We start from the raw sequence: 16,813 nt of genomic DNA, 5'->3' as shown, positions 1-16,813 counted from the left end.
GAAGAAACGAACTTCTTCCCACCTTCAAGGTGCTGTTAGGATTCAGAGGAAGAAGTTTACTATGAGCAGACAGCATCCTGTATTTGAATGGAATTTATGCATCATGTATGAAGTATATGAATATGCAAGAGGCTATTGTTTTTAAGGGTTAATCCTCTGTTAACGTGGTGTCCTTTTTCGGGCTTGTGCTGCCCAGAAAAAGGTACCCAGACGTCTGTAACTCTTTGTTTCTATTGTCTCATATTGTACTAATTCAAATTGTCCAAATTATTATTACTCTAACTGTATTACTATTTTTATAACCATTTTATTACTATTAAACTTTTAATATTTTAAAAACAAATGATTGGTGTTTTTCACATTGCACTTGCATAAATATCACAGCAACTTAACACGTTCTTTACTCTGGTTTTATAGCAGAGGGAGCTGTCAGTGTGCAACAAGTTGTACTGAGAAAGTCCTAAGGATCAATGGCTCTTCTTTTCAGAGAAGACAGGATAGTTTTTTGTTGGCATCTTTTTAATAGTAACACAGGAATAGATTTATCCACAGAGTGATTTCCCTTGTTGCTAAACAGAGAAAAATCACTACAGCTAAGCACCACATTAACTAGAAGTGTTTTAGTTACACAATTACTTCCTAGACCTAACTTCACACAACTCTAAGTGGCTAGACAAAACATAACATCTTAGCAAAGCAATCACATGTCAATGAGACCCCCCTCTGTTCATCAATGCTCCTTTAGGCAAAGGTACAGAATCACAGGCAGGAGCTTTGAGGTAAAAGTTACTTACAAAGGTCAGCTTTTGATAATGGCTAAAATCACAGCTAAATTTCTACCAGTCATTGTTGCCCATCATCATGGGTGTACTGAGATTTCATAAAGAGCCATCTGTCTGTTGCAGTACTGTAGAACTGTGGCAGCATTGCTCTTTACCTTGAGGGCTGCCTTATGAAGTAGAGAAAATAATTGTTTAGCCTAGACATTTTGGGAAAGGGGTAATGTAAACTATTGTGTACTAACTGAGGTTAGATATGCTCCCTCAGCTAATGTACAGAAGCGGCTGCCAACAAATAGATGGTTTCAGATTTAACTGGCAGGTGAGCAAGACAGGAAGGCAGGCACTCAAACGCTCTCAAGAGGACAACAGAGCAGGAAAAGCAACGCACAGCTCGCCAGCTCAGACATGAGGTACACGCTTCAAACTACACAAGCATCTTGCTCAGACTCAGCATAGGAGGAACACATACAACAGGAGGAAGCAATGGCACAATAACTCAGTAGATAAGAAGTTCTGTTGAAATTACAGAAACAAAATGAGCAGTAGACAGGATAGGGTTAACAACAGGAGATGGCTTCAGAAAATCTGCAGTTCAGCTAGACAAGAGAATTTGGCTGAGCAGAGTAAAAAGCAAAGCAAACCTTGGGATACCACAGTAGCTTCATACCACAGAAGACAAATTTGTTTCTGTTTCCAAAGGAAAAGACAGCTCATCATTGCCCATGTGCATTAAGCATTAACGTACAAGTTGTGCCAGAACTGCAGCCAGTCATATTCTAAGCTTCCAGTAGGACAATTAACTTGCAAAAACAACTTAAGCCTGATTCCACAGGAGATCTCAAAAGCTTGTAATAAAACTTTTCCAAAAGAGAGCTTAAAGCATGTGATGGAACCTGCTTAAAATATGAGAATCTAGAAAAAGAACCAAAGACGGAGCTTGCAGTCAGTTAGCTGCTAGCCAGTTAGTATGAAGTTAGCACTTTCCTTACTAATTCTCTTGGGAAGTTACAATAACATACAAGTACGTCTTGCACATTTTCAGCAGCACAGAAATCTGTGAAGGTCTGAATTCATTTCATTGCACTTGAGTGTATTCTTGCAGTCATGGGTCCTGTGGAATGTCTTGGGTGTTAAAAGCTGCGATAGCTCTACATTGGATGAAAACACACCAGACCTACATCAAGCAAAGCTTCTGTACCAGCAGTGGTTCAAATCAGGAGAGCTGCTAGCTGTGGTGGTGGGGAAAGGACAGAAGATGTGTTACTGCGCCGTACTGCCTCATCTGCAGGATCGTCCCCTGGAAAAGACAGCTGGCATCGTACCCTGCTACTTGGCTACTTTTCAGTAAATGAAAGCCAAGTTAGAAGCTAACTATTTCTCCTCCTGAAAGGGTGGAACCTCCTAGCTAAGTGCACTAGAAACAACACATATAGCTGCTGAATCCTCATTTAACAGTACGCAGGATCAGTTTTGCTGAAGTCTTATGCTATTGGTAGAAAGAAACAGGCTTTGAAGTATGACAGCAAGATACCTCAGGTTGTAATCCTACCATCAGAGCACCTCCATGTCATGTTAATTTCCCAGCCCTTCTTCCATGAGACTTGGGTGATTTAATTTTTTTCTTTTTTTGGTGTTCAGGAAACAAGACTGCACCATTTGTGTTAGTCTGCTTTTACCACAGAAAGAGGAGTATGTTCTGCAGAGCCTAGTAGGAAAGGAGATACGCAGCCACCAGTGTTTCTACCTGTTGGTACAACTATCATACCCAAAAGCATCTGAAATACTGGCTAGTATTATCCATTTTATATAAACAAGCTAGCAAGCTGCGTCTGACATCAGTGCCAGTGGCTCATGCATCAGCTTAACCTTTAGGGCACCAAGTAGCTGCCTATCCATGTTTTAAGTAACTCTCTGAGGTAGTATTATCAGAGACCAGCACAGTCCTGGTCACAGCAGGTACCTACTGCTTTCAGAGCCTTTTGTCAAAGTACCTGTTACTCACAGTACTCAGTCTGCCATAAAGCTGAGCAGTCCCACAGCAGACAGGAGGGGAGGCTGCTCCTGGTTAGCCAGGCAAGGTGGTTTGGAGAACATGTTCTGCCAAAACATTCTTCACTTCTTAGCGAGCATCCACAAAGATTTTTCCAAAGTTTCAAAGCTTTTTCTAAAGTAAAGAGTAAAGATTCTTAGTCTCTGTCCCCCACTTCCTCAGGACAGTCTAAACAGCTTTGTCATCTGTTGAAGTAGGTCAGGTCAAGGTGTAGCAAGGCCTGGATCACAAGTGTGATAGTAGATACAGTGTGATATTCAGACTACCAGGTTCATGAGCTACTGGTTCTTGCATACAGCTCTGAAACAATCACAAGAGCAGGCTTTTCATGCATTCCTATGAAGTTCCCAGAATTCCACAAGACACCTGAATTTATGGGTACAGAAGTCAGCTGATTTTAGCAGCATGTTTGGTATCCTACAGTACCAGGCAAGTAGGACCAAACTGCCTGTGTTGGAAATGCAACATGACAACTATGCAGGCTGCCATCTGGTAAGGCTGGTTCACATTAGTTTGCTAAATGATGCTCTCCAAACACCTTGACTAGTCAGCCAGCCCAGAAATAGATATTAAATCTATCAAGAAGTTCACTTCATCCCAACATAAAATTCAGCTGAATTTTTTATACTAGAAGTCTGCATGTGAGATTCAAAATTAGTTGGGAAGTTTCCAATTGTCATCTTCTCCCAGGAGATTTTCCACAATTCCACTTACAGAGCAGTTTGGATCCACACAAAGTAGAAACTTCAGGAGTCTGGTATTCAGTCTTCTGGATGGCAGCCTCCCCTCAGGGAGTAGTTTGCCAGAGGAAGCATCCAGGACTCAACCTTGAGGGCCTAAATTTCCATAGGTATCGTTTTATTGTGAAGACCATGGAGTCTTCTCCAGAGCTACAAGCAACTAGTCAATATTACAGTTTCCAGAAACTGAATGCTAGCTTTCACCTATCCTGCCTGAGCAAGTGTACAGCTTAACCAGATAGATTTGCTGTCAAAGCAGCAGTCCATGAAGAAGCAGAAGATGTGGCTCAGCCAGGTCTTCCAAGCAGGAATAAACTCAACTCTGCTAAGAGTTACCCTGAACCCATGTGATGCTGCAGGCACACTGCTCCCATTCAACAAGTACTGTGTGACACTAACAGACATTTAGAAATGTTGCTGTTTAGAGGTGCACTTAACCCTAAATACCCGTGCATAACTTAGAGATCTGAGAGCCAGGCCTATACTGCTCCTAGAACCCCATTGCTTCACTTCTGAAATTCAGAGTGCTGTAGGCTTTCTCCTTCTGTTTCAAGGTGTTCCATTGCTTTTTGCCATTCATTCCACAGAGACACAATGACAGAGCCATGTTAAGCAGACAACAATTCCACACAGTTATAGCTGGGTTTTGGAACACTTTTATCTCCATACCTTCAGTACATGACAGTAAGTCATATAGGAGAATGGTAGCCAGTGACTGGAAAACTGAAGTGGTTTAGACACAAACATTCCTGAGGGCACTATAAAAGCTTACATGAATTGGGCTTTCACAGATCTATTCATAACAGTCCTTGTCTTATCCCAGCAAGTTTTGAATGTAGGTATTTTTTGTATAGGTCAACTCCATGTAGAAAGAAAAAGCATTTCTGAATCTTCCAGCACACCTAGATTAGCTCATCCATGTACAGTACTCTATCAGAAGACCTACCTGTTTAGTGAAATTTCAGTCTACACAATACTGTTATTCAATACCAGCTAGATACAGAACAACAGAAGAAAATGCATTTACTTCCCCTTTATATATATTCAATTTCCTTCTGTATCAGGCAGGAACATCAGATTTTGTTTTTTAGAGGCCACTTCTGTTTCTTCACATGTCTGAGATAGGACATGTCCCAGCCTCTTGCGCTTGCTTTTGAACAGTTAATTTAAGGCACCAAAGTGGGCATACAGAGTGCAGAAGAGAGAATGCTGTGGACACAGAAGGGATGGAAAGAACAAGGCTGTCATACTCAACTGGATTTAAAAAAAAATAAATCCCCACAGCCAAAAACACTGTTCATTTTCAGACCATGAGCAGGAAAACTTGAATCCTGCATATGACTAGGAATCATTCCCAATCCAAGAAACTAGATTTATATCTGATTACAGATGGAACAGTTTATTAAGCTTGTCCAAACTAAACTGCCTTCTCCTAGAGAGATACAATTTCCTGTTAAACCTCTGCAGATATACCATGAAGAAGTTGGGGTTTTCCCTTCACTCTCTAGAAGCAGGTTTAGTTACATCTGTTATCTAGCTACCCAGTGTCACCAAACTGCTCTTTTGGCTTTTGAGAGCAAACAGTAATATGCTGGGTTTTTTCAATGTCAACAGATGCAAAGTGGAAAGCACTGCAGCATCCTGGTGAGCATTTCATTTAATCAAGAAAGAATATGCATACACTACAATGTGGGTTCCCTCATGCTCTCTGTTTCAGATGACTTGCAATAGTTTTCCTGACACAGACCAGCGAAGATTTTGTGAGAGCAAGTCAGACTGACAAGGTACCACTGTGCAAGTAACAGAGGCCAGAAGCAAAGATAACTTAGAGGGGAGAATTCATGTTCACATCTCATGCCCTGGAAGACCTGGAGGAGTGTACTCTTGGAGAAGCTCTCAGAGTTAGTTTATGCAGGTGCAATTTAAGTGATATCCCTCTATCACACTTGCCGATATACAAGACATTTTCCAGTAGAAAGGCATTTGCTCTCAAAGGGATAAAATAAACAAAGTGCTTATCTGTTGAAAGAAAGAAAAAACAACACTAACCAAACCAAACAAACACAGCAACCTAACCAAACAACCCACAAACAACCCTAACCTAACCAAACCAAACAAACCCAAACCAAAACCCACACAGCATGACCGCTTTAGTTGCTGCTTTGAGGAGAAAAGCTGAGGAAAAGCAATCCCAAAATATTTCCTCACAATAAGAAAATTATCTACAGAGACTGATGGACTTTTGTATTGGTTTTACACAGCCTGGTTTCTGGTAGCCGGGGGGCCACAGAGGTGGCTTCTGTGAGAAGTTGCTGGAAGCTTCCACAGTGTCCAGCAGAGCCAATCCCTGATGGCTCTGAAGATTGCTGCCGGCCAAAACTAGAGAAGTTGGTAACACCTCTCTGATAACATATTTAAGAAGAAAACCAAAACAAAGTCACTGGTTTTTGCTTCTAGTCAGAGAAGAGAAGGAGGTGAGAACATGCGAAGGAAACAACAGGGAGACACCAAGGTCAGAAGGAGGGGGAGGAGGTGCTAAGATTCCTCTTGCAGGCTGTGGTGAGACCATGGTGAAACAGTTGTGCCCCTGCAGCGTGTGGGGATCCATGGGAGATACAGAGATCCACCCACAGCCATGGGGATCCACAGGGGATGCAGAGATCCACCTGAAGCCCGCAGAGATCCATGGGGGATGCAGAGATCCACCCACAGCCCGTGGGGGAAGCGCCCATGCCGGAGCAGGTGGATGTCTGGAGGAGGCTGTGATCCAGCAGGAGACTTGGTGGAGAAGGCTTTTGTTCCAGGCTGGAGCAGCCAGCCTGGTCTTGGAGGACTGCACTCTGTGGAAAAAGTGACCCATGCTGCAGCAGTTTTGGGAGGACTGTCTGCCCAAGGGGGGAGTTCCTGCTGCAGCAGGTGCAGTGTGGCTGCTGTCTGTGAGAGTGGACCCATGCTGGAGAAGTTCATGGAGAACTGTCTCCCAGAGGAGGGACCCCACGGCCTGACAGGGGAAGGACTCCTCTCCTGGAGAAGTGGAAAAAAATCTCGGTGATGAACTGACCAAAATTCCCATGCCCTGTCTCCCTGTGCTGTCGGTGGGAAAGAGGGAGGAGCTAGGGGGAAAAAGGTGTTTAAGGGCTTATTTGACTTCACATTATCCTCCTCTGATTCTTTACAGTTATAAATTCACTTTGTAACTTAAATTGAGCCTGTTTTTCCCTTGAAGTGTTTTCTCCTGGTCCTTATCTCAATTCATGAACCCTTCATTAATTTTCTTTCTCTCCACAGCCCAGCTATGGCAGGAGATGGTGAGCGAACAGCTTTCATGGGTGCCTGGCATTGGGCCAGCTCAAACCACAGTAACTCGAGATCTACAGACTAATCTATGTAGAGAAACACATTTTAGTTAATAGTCTAGGCTTATCACAGCCACAAAGGCACATAAGAGTTACACACATGGCTTCAAGTGAAGTATACTGATCCAGGAGCAGGCTGGCCAGCACACTGGGAGTCATCGTACAAATTGTGAAGAGGTCAGGATGATCACTTGCAATAAATGGCATTGATTAAAGATGTCCACAGATTTTCTGGGCAACAATCCAAACCCCACAATTTCATCTTGTCAGTATTCAAAAATTTCGCTCAATTTGCGTTATTCTAGCATCTAAAAAGCTAAAGCAAAGGTTCCACCCAGAAAATCATGAGCTTCTGGGTAGTCTGGGTAGTCTATCACTACCAGATGCCACTGCTTTCACCACAGAATTAGCTCACAGTGCCTGCTCCTAGCACCATCTGCACCAGTGATGGGGAGGAGGCTTCCCAGCTCCTGAGCAACACCTGTCTGCAAAGGATCCCTTTTCAAGGAACACACAGAATCATTCAAGCTTACTGGAAAAGTGAGTGAAAAGAAACTTTAAGGTAGGGGAGCTTTTTCAGACTTAAACTCAGCATGAAGTCAAAGCACAGATTGATAATCATGACAAAAACATGTCCTTCAGTGCTGTAAGCCTCCCATTACTAATAACACTACAGATCACTCCACTAGTAATACTATTGATCACTCCAAGACAGGAAGTGAGGTTGTCATTCTCACAGGTCTCTGTAATTTGAGGCGTGATCTAAAAGCAAGTTTACATTTTACATTCTCTACATTTTCCTGCAAACCAGAGTACTACACATTTTTCCCATGTCTTTGCTCCCATGCGTTTGTGCAAAGCTTGTCTTCAACCAAGATACCTAAGACGACAAAGGAGAAACTCATCTTTAAGGGTTACAGACACCACCACTTTCACTTCCAAAGTAGCATGTCACCTGTAGTGTATCGCTTCACAAAAGTCACAGTGTAGAAGCTCTGAATGTGGCTCTACGACAATAATGCTCTCTAACAGGATTTATGCTTTCTGGACCACACCGATCACAGCTCTTGGCTAAACTCTTTCCTTGCCTGTTGTATGAACTTTGGATTATTGTCTCAGTTTTCAGAACCATTTCACTTAGTTCCACTGACCAGTATCACTTAAGCGCTTACTCTAATAAATACCTCTTGATTTAAGTGAAATATCTGGTGGAGAACCAACAGTTTTGGTATTGTAACATCACCTCCAGATGAAGACAACATCTCTTTCCATCCCTTGACCTACCCAATTGATAAAGTAGAATTTGTCCCATAAATTCACCTGTCAAAACACAGAATCGCAGAATAGGTAAGGTTGGAAGGAATCACATTGGGTCATCTGGCCCAGCCTTCCTGATCAAGCAGCATTAACCCAGAGCATGTTGCACATTACTGCACCCAGACAGTTCTTGAATATCTCTAGTGAGAACACACCTCTATGAGCAGCCTGTTCAGTGCTCCATCTCTTACGCAGTAAAGCTCTTCTTCATATTCAGCTGGAACTTCTCGTGCATGTGTCTGCTTCACTGGTCTTTGTTGCATAGCTTGGCACCTCTGGGAAGAGCCTGGTCCATCCTCTTGACACCCTCCCTTCAGATACTCATCAGCATTGATGAGATTCTCTCAGCTGCCTCTTCTCAAGGCTGAAAAGCCCCAAGTCCATCAGCCTTTCTTCCCTAAGAGATGCTCCATTCCCTTAATCATCTTTGATGCCCTCTGCTAGACCTGCTCCAGGAGTTCCATGCCTTTCTTGTACTGAGGAGCCCAGAATTGGACACAGCATTCCAGGTGAGGCTGCACCAGGGCTGAGTAGAGGGGCAGGGTTCATCTCCCTCAGCCTGCTGGCGCTGCTCTTCATGATGCAGCCCAGGATGTCACAGGCCTTCTTGGCCACCAGGGCACTGCTGGCTCATGGAGAGCTTGCTGTCCACAGGACCCCCAGCTCCTTGTCCACAGAGCTGCTTCCCAGCAGGTCACCCCCAGGCTGTGCTGGTGCCTGGGGTTGCTCCTCCCCAGCTGCAGGACCCTGCACTTGCCTTGGCTGACTTTCAGAAGGTTCCTCTGTGCCCATCTCTCCAGGCTGCTGAGGTCCTTCTGAAGGGCTGCACAGCCCTCTGGGCTATCGGCCACTGCTCCCAGCTTTGTGCTGTCAGTGAAATTGCTGAGGAGGCCTCTGCTCTTCACCCAAGTCATTGATGGATAAATTAAACAAGACTGGAGCCACCATTGGTGGGAGACACCACTAGGGACAGGCCCCCAAAATACAGCATGTGCCATTGATTATGACTCTGGGATCTGCTGTTCAGCCAGTTCTCAATCCACCTCCCTGTCCACTCATCCAGTCCACTCTCCCTGAGTTTCCCTATGAGGATGTTTTAAGAGACAGTGCTGGAAGCCTTTCTGAAGACAACATCCACTGCTCATCCAACAAGTAGCTGTTTCTTCACAGCCAGCAATCAGGTTGGTCAAGCATGATTTAGTGAATCCATGCTGACTACTTCTGATCACCTTTTCATCCTCTCTGGATAAAGATAGCTACCAAAATTCATTGTTCCATCACGCTTCCAGGGACTGAGGTGTGGCTGAGTAGTAAGTAGTTCCCTCTGTCTCTCCCTTCCTGCCCTTTTTGAAGGCCATTTAAGCTGGACTGGCAATGGAAATGATAACTGATTAAAATAATCACAGCCTACTAGAGTTTTTTTCCATCTTCAACTGGTAATTGAACTGATAGCAACTGGTAGCTAGTAACTACCTTGCTGTCAGTTATTGCTCTTAGTAACTGGAAAGAAACTCTTCCCCCTTGTTTCTCAATAATTCATTAAGAGTAACTTTCCACAGATTTTACTTCACAGTTATAGCTGCCATGGTGGAGTTCAGACTTTTTCCACCATTACGTCCTAATGATGCAAGCAGCTTTTCCCAGCCACAAGATCCTGGAAATTTCAGGTGCACTGGAATCCAGGCTCAGGCAGTCAACTCCGTCACAACTTAAAGAGTCAGTACAGATCTTACAACACGCAAGATCTTGCTTATGGTCAGCTGAGAACAAGCCTCAGCGAAGTTATTTCTGAGAAATACACAAGATAAAATCACATTTTAAACGGACTTATAAAAAGTCTTCCGCAGACTTAAAGCACATGCAAGTTACAATCTTAAATATGCATTTCAGGTGTGGCAAGTAGATTTTCTTGGAGTAGCACTAAGTCCACTGCACCAAAAGAGCTGCCTGCCTTGTCTCCTGACCTGCTTTACAGAGAGCAGTCTCCCAGCTCAGTGCCGGAGCAGCATGTGACAGCCAGACCATCTGTTTAAGATACCACAAGAGTACACCACTATGCTAGAAGACACCAGGACAACAGTTTGCACATAAATCTAGGAACTGAGGTCTCTCAGATAGGTGTGTCAATAGCAAACCTTCATTCTTTATCCTCTGCCCCTCCCACCATTAATTACAGGGACATGCTTCCTGAGGCACTGATAGTAGGAGGAAGTCCCCATACAACGGTAATAAGAGAACTTCGTTACCAAAGTAGTTATCCCTTCCCATCCATGAATGAGGTTGGAAAGCATTCAGCTACTTGGGTAAGTTTAAGGCACTCCAGCACAGGCAGCTGAGGGTTCCTTCCCAACATCAAGCATAACTTTTTCCACCATGGCTAACAAGTTACTCCAAGACTCATCCTTCTGAAATCTGTCTGAAGAACCAAGTTGCTCTATGTATGCTCTGAATATGTTTCCAATACTCTATCTCATTATGTATGAAGCAATCCTGTTGAAAATATTATGAAAGCTGTGCAACACTGAAGTCAACCTCAAAGTATACACCCCTCCCCTCCATTAAGCTGAAGTAAGAACCACAAAGTAATAATAGTGTTGTACAGTAAAAGCTATGTTTAGCTTTACCAGGAGAGATTGAAAAAGTAATGGTACTAAAATAGTTACGCTGATTCAAGTGTTTGTTCTAACTTGCTAGCCATCCTTCATCTTGTTCAAAAAAGAAGTGAATTGCCAATTCAAGAAACTGGCTTGTTTCATAGAGACCACTGAGTTTCATAGAGACCACTGAGTTTCACAACAGTACTAGAGCACCTATGGTGTAAGATACCATGAAAGTACCCTTTCCCATTTCTAAACGTGAAGGCAACTGTAATCGTTAAGGACCTAAACGATGGAACAGGGTACATCCTCAGCAAGTGTACTGAGAGTACACAACTGTATAGAATGCTTGATCAGATGTCTGTGCTGTCACTGAGGAAGACCACAACACGCTGGAGAAATGGGCTGTGGGATGCCTCAAAAAATTCAGTATGAGGAAACGCAAAGTCATGCACCTGCCAGGAGCAACCCCATGCAGCAGCGTGTGCTGGAGGCTGATCAACTGAAAAGAAGTTTGGCATGGGGAATGAAAAAAAAACCCCACAGACAGCGATGGAAAAGTTGACCAAGAGCCAACAACATGCCTCAAGGCAAAGAAGGCAAACAGCCTGGAGATAATAATGCTCAGGGAATCTTATCAGTAAGGATAAATATTTAATGGAACCGTGTACAGAAGGAAGTAACAGACTCTTTTCAGCGAATATTTAAATACTGGAAGTTTCACTTAAACATGAAAAATATATTTTACTTTGTGGGTGACTGGATGCAGGAAGAGGATGCCCAGAAAGCTGTTCAAAAAACAACTTCACAGCATCCTGGGGAGCCTGGCCTATCTGAGCCAAAAGGTTGGACAAGACAATATGCAGAAGTGTCTTCTAGCCTCAATTTCCCTGCGACTGTCATTTTTGCATCCTGTAGATAGGAGCAGAGATCAACCCATCTATACTGACACTGTTTCCCAAGTTTGCCAACCTCAGTTTGACTTTCTACAGTCTTCAGTCTCTCCCACAACTGAGAATTTACCTCCAGCTTCCTTTAAGAACAATACACGGTGCCAGTCTAAGTTCTCATCTAGTCAGAGAATGAAGAAGTTTGTAGAAGCTCATGCAGATCTATTTTAAGTTTTCAGATTATACTGCAAACTGGTTTCATCTGTAGGTGGATAAAGTTAAAAGCAATAATCATAAAATAGCAACCAAGGAGGCTGGAAGTAGCGCTTCAAACTCCCAGTATGTTTTTTGGAATTGGAGAGGTGCCAGGCTCCCTTTCAGAGTAAGTGCTATGTAACAGCACTCCAGCAAACACCAAGTATATTTGACAAGGTGCTAATAAGAAGTCTAGGAATTCACCAGAGTGGTAACTCGGAAACAGAGGAGCATGCAAACAATAGTCTTCAGTTAGTAACCAGAAGTTTGCAGTAGGAGTTTTAGAGTCCATCTCCATGAACTAGCAAATTCAAGTTATGCATTCACTACAAGCCTGGTATTCCACATCAGCTCTGGTATCTGCTTGATATACTGCCTGTCAAACCGCCTTGAAGCTCCCATCAGCTGTATAGAGTTAACTGACGCAAAAACAAGGTAGGCAGAGCTTCCAAGAATAAAAGCTGAGAAAGTTACGGATAGCTGGTCACAAGTACAGAAATAGCAGTCAGAAATGTCTGAAAAACAAGGGAGCCCAAGTCGTAGGACAGGTGGGATATGAAATGTTTTGGAGTTCTTGGCAAGAAACCAGTGATGTGAATCAGGACTCTTATCAGACAGCTGCCAGTCTCAAGGCAGACCACAGCAAGAATAGCCAACACCACCATGTTAGGAAGATACTCTTAGATTATACAAGTCTAGAGGGACCACAGCTAGACGATAGCGGAACTAAGCCATACAGAACACTTCCTTTCTAACTCTGCACAGCCTGGCACTTCCAAATCTTAGCAGCAGCCTACTAAATCTGCATAGCCTCAGAGGGCCTGAATCCAAGTCTTCACGGAACAAAATATTGTCTACTTCTCACCTCTGCTCTAAACTCAGTAACCTATTAATACTGCCTTTTCTCCTTATTCTCAAAGCATCTGTCCTGGTGCACAGAGCAGATCTGCTATTGAAAAGTGACAAACTTGAGCACATGCACAAGCAGAACTTCCTTATTTTTTAAAAAAGAAAAGGCAGAGAGAAATTCAGACACTTCCCCATGTCCTGCCCTCCTCAGCAGTGTATCTACTCTAAAAACAAGATCTTAATTAGCTTGTATGTGTTCCAAAAGCTAAACCAACAAGGCTTCAGTTTTACAACTAATTCTACAACTAAACTGCCATGCAATTTCAGGAATTATTTTCTTCTGCATGTTTCTCCTCCCACCTGATGTTAAAAAAAACCCCAACCAAATAAAAGGAAAAAAACCACAAAACACAAGAAACATGGTAGCACTCAGGTTCAGCTTTAGCTGTCTCCATATGTGAAAGCTAGCAGGGCTGAAGGGAGAATAAACTCAAAGACACTCACTCAAAGATGCTCAGGCATCAAGACAGTATTTTAAGCAATTAGATTTCAGAGGAACAGAAAAATCTTTACAGAAACACACGGCCAATATATAAATGCTTTAGAAACAAGAATCTACAACTCAAGTGTTTGATGTTTCCTGCAGCATGACTGTAAAAGTCAAGTGCTTGGCTAAAATGTCCTTTTCATTTAAGAGATAAGACACTGTCAAAAGTCAAGGTGTCCTGGTTTCTAAAACTATTGTCCATTACAAGTCAGGATAAAGACACCACTTGATATAACAAAAGTTCTGCAGCCTTCTTCCTAAGATTCAGAAAACTTGAGACTAGTCTACTTAGATGGCCTCAATAAACAGCACAAAAGATTTTCCTTCCCTTTCCAATGACCTACTGCTCTAGTAGCATTAGCCACTGTTCTTGAACAGCAGCCTAAGGTTTATGAGACATTAAAGTTACACAGGATCTGAAATACTACATTATTCCCATATTTGAACCAAAATCCAAAAGGAGATACAGAGGCAAGTGTTCCTGCCCCCCAGGTTTCTCTGACTCAGGAAAAAGTGGTGTTCTTTCTCAATGGAAAAAAAAAAGTAAGAAAAGCATGCTTTAAAGAATACAAAGCAGTGATGGTAGAGGTTCAGCCACTTCTATGCTATACATCAGTGGCAATAAAAATCAAAGCACTTTCTGGGCAGAAAATCTCCCTCTACTTTTGAACTTTCTCCACTCAGAGGATTTCAGTCTTAGGTACTTGAAGCTTGCAGCAGATTTTAGGAAGTATTTGCTCAGAGGAAACACCAGGAAATCAGAAAAAGCAAATTATCCACTTCATGGCGATGGGCCACCTATTTTCACTAGCCCTCTTCCTAAAGTGATATCCTAGTACATGTCTGAATATGGACAGTTGTCCTTAAAGAATCTGACTCAAAGACAGTTTGAGGCAGGAGACTTGGATTTTTGCACCATATTTCTCTAAAAAGACCAGACAGAAGATTAGAACAGCTCCTAGTAAAGTATCAATAAATAACTAACGCAGAGCTTTAAGCCTAAGTCACACTTCAATGCTGACCTCCCTTTGTTACTCAGCTATTGAAGTTACTCAGCACTATTAGCTGATTAATAAGCCAGTCTCTCAAAAGTTAATAATCCATCATCAGAGATTAAGATTTTTAAGATTAACACTGGAAGTGTCCAAGGCCATACTGGATGGTGCTCTGATCAATCTGATGTAGTGAGGTGTCCCTGTCCACAGCACAGAGGTTAGACTAGGTTATCTTTGAGCTCCCTACCAACCCAGACTATTCCACGATTCTGAGACTGAGACATACAAATCACCCAAACAGTGGTTTTTTGTGCTTCCCTCCACTTACCCTACTCCCTCTCTATACTACTTAATACGTAGTGTAGGCATTGCCTTAAAGCTAGAACACCTGTTTACTCTTTTTTTTTTCTGAGATGGGAAAGAAGTTACTACATTTTTTTCTTGCCAGTATGTGAAATATTAAGCTGAAGAAGGAATATCCCATACCCAGCAAAGCTGTTGATTTCCTTCCATCAACAGGATAATACATATGGCTTTTTCTGCTAATGCAGCTAGAAGGAAAAAAAATATCATATACTCTTCCTACTAGATATGCTTTTATTTTGCAAGGATCATAGCCTAGTGCCATTTCCAGGTCAAGCACAGAACTGCACTCAAGTCTAAGCATCATGTACCACAGCCAGTTTTGCTCTGCCTTTTAGAGTATTTCTATGCTGCCAAGTGCCTAGAACAGAATGGTACTACATGCAGGGTATAGGAAGGCGGATTTCATTTCTATTGCTGATGGAAAAACTGGGCAAGAACTTTCCCACTTATGAGAAGTTAGCTGACCAAAGCCTAAAGCTAGAGTTATTTCTGCTCCCAGATTGCCGGGAATACTGATACACTTCTCAAAACCTCAAAGCAGTAAAGCAGAGAGAAACTTGCTTGCACTCCAAAAGCAAAGTTCTTTAATACAACTGAGGAAAGACATTATAGGGGGAAAGATACTCCTTATAACACAGCTTCTCACCAGCTATACAGCAATGTGGATGGACCGTGCCAACAGCTGCAGCTTCTCAGCTGGCAAGACTTGTGAAGGCAGCTGCCAATTTCTATCGCTACAGGTTTGCCAGACAACAACCTAGTTAGATCATTAAACCATCTATCACAGACAAAAACCTCCCCAATTTCTACCCCTGCCTTAGTCACATACCCTTTTCTCCGCAGGTCATCAATCGATTCATTTGTTAGATGAAGGCCTAAGTTCTGGAAGAGAAGGTAAACCTTGCTTCTCACTAGAGTAACAGCGGGCAAATGTTCAAGAAGAGGACTCCTTACATGGGCAGGAAGAAGTGCTGAATCTCTACATCGCAGCTGCACACAGCAGATGGTGAAATACTGAAGAGGCCAGGCTACCTTGACTTACTCTCCTGTAGCATGGGAGGGTACTGGGCTAGACACTGCTGACAGCCTCAAGGCTTTTGGATCCTAAGGGATCCATCCTAACCAGAAGCAGTTCCATATTCCCCAGGACAACAGCCACAGAAGAAGCACTTCTCGCCACCACCAACTCAGTAAAACCTTGTATGCACGAACCACCTGTGCCAGAACTGTTTTTAAACCTACATCATCCTTTGCAGTTCTTGCTCCCAGGAAATCCTACCTTAAAAATTTCAGGAAGACTTGTCTACAGGGATACAAGTGCTTGCAAGAGTAGCTAATGTATCGGCAGTACTGTACTGCCACTACCGAATTATTACCACGAGGAAGGCACTTCACAGAGTTTGCTAGTGTCCTGTGAACATATGCCAGAGCTAGAGAAGGGAAAACAAACACAGATACTCCTGCAGAACACCGTGCTGGTACTAGTGCTGGGAAGAAGTGAGCAGGAATTCAGGCTGGAAAGGACAATCACAAACAAGCTGATGATAAGGAAATCATGCCAGCTCAAAGCCTTCCCCGTGAGGACTACAGGAAGAAGACGGCAAAGGAGCTGCAGCAATGCCTGAAAAATTTACACCTATCTGTAGAGTATGAGCCACAGGAGATAAAATAAATAAAATCCTGCCTCTCGCAACCCTCCTGTGACAGCGCGACTACCAGTGTCCGAGACGGTTCCCCGCAGCAAGGGACACGATGTCTTCTCCCCCCGGAGCGGCTCTGTGCTCTTGCAAAGGATATCAGCAGCGCCCAGGGCTTTATCTCCCCACGGCGAGACGAAGCGGTGAAAAGGGATGCGTCAGGGAAACACACACACACAGTCCTCCCCGCTCTCCTTCAACACCAGAGGCCCCCTCAAATGCCGCAACTCCTTCCCCCGGGACATACCTTGTCGGCGATGCTGCGGGGCAGGAGCAGGTCGGGGCTGGGGGTGAGCGCCGGCCCCATCTCCTCGCTGCTGGACGTGGCCAGGGGATGCGGCATCTCCCGCAGCGACTTGGGCCCGGAGGACG

The 16,813-nt window shown here is 43.5% G+C and overlaps 1 protein-coding gene across 1 annotated transcript in view; it reads right to left on the bottom strand.

Moving 5' to 3' along the window:
• SNX30 (sorting nexin family member 30) overlaps positions 1–16,811 on the bottom strand; it is a gene marked incomplete at its 5' end in the record, with an annotated part of 44,470 nt that extends 27,659 nt beyond the window's left edge. Inside the window, one exon of the mRNA XM_005425351.3 lies at positions 16,689–16,811. Coding sequence (XP_005425408.3) covers positions 16,689–16,811 — 123 coding nt within the window. The remainder of the gene's footprint in view (positions 1–16,688) is intronic.
• Between the last annotated feature and the right edge of the window lie 2 nt (positions 16,812–16,813).

The sequence above is a fragment of the Geospiza fortis genome, unplaced genomic scaffold (genome assembly GCF_000277835.1).
Source record: "Geospiza fortis unplaced genomic scaffold, GeoFor_1.0 scaffold203, whole genome shotgun sequence".
NCBI classification, from domain to species: domain Eukaryota; kingdom Metazoa; phylum Chordata; class Aves; order Passeriformes; family Thraupidae; genus Geospiza; species Geospiza fortis.
The sequence above is the reverse complement of the archived record's forward strand: the minus strand, read 5'-3'. Positions and strand labels throughout refer to the sequence as shown.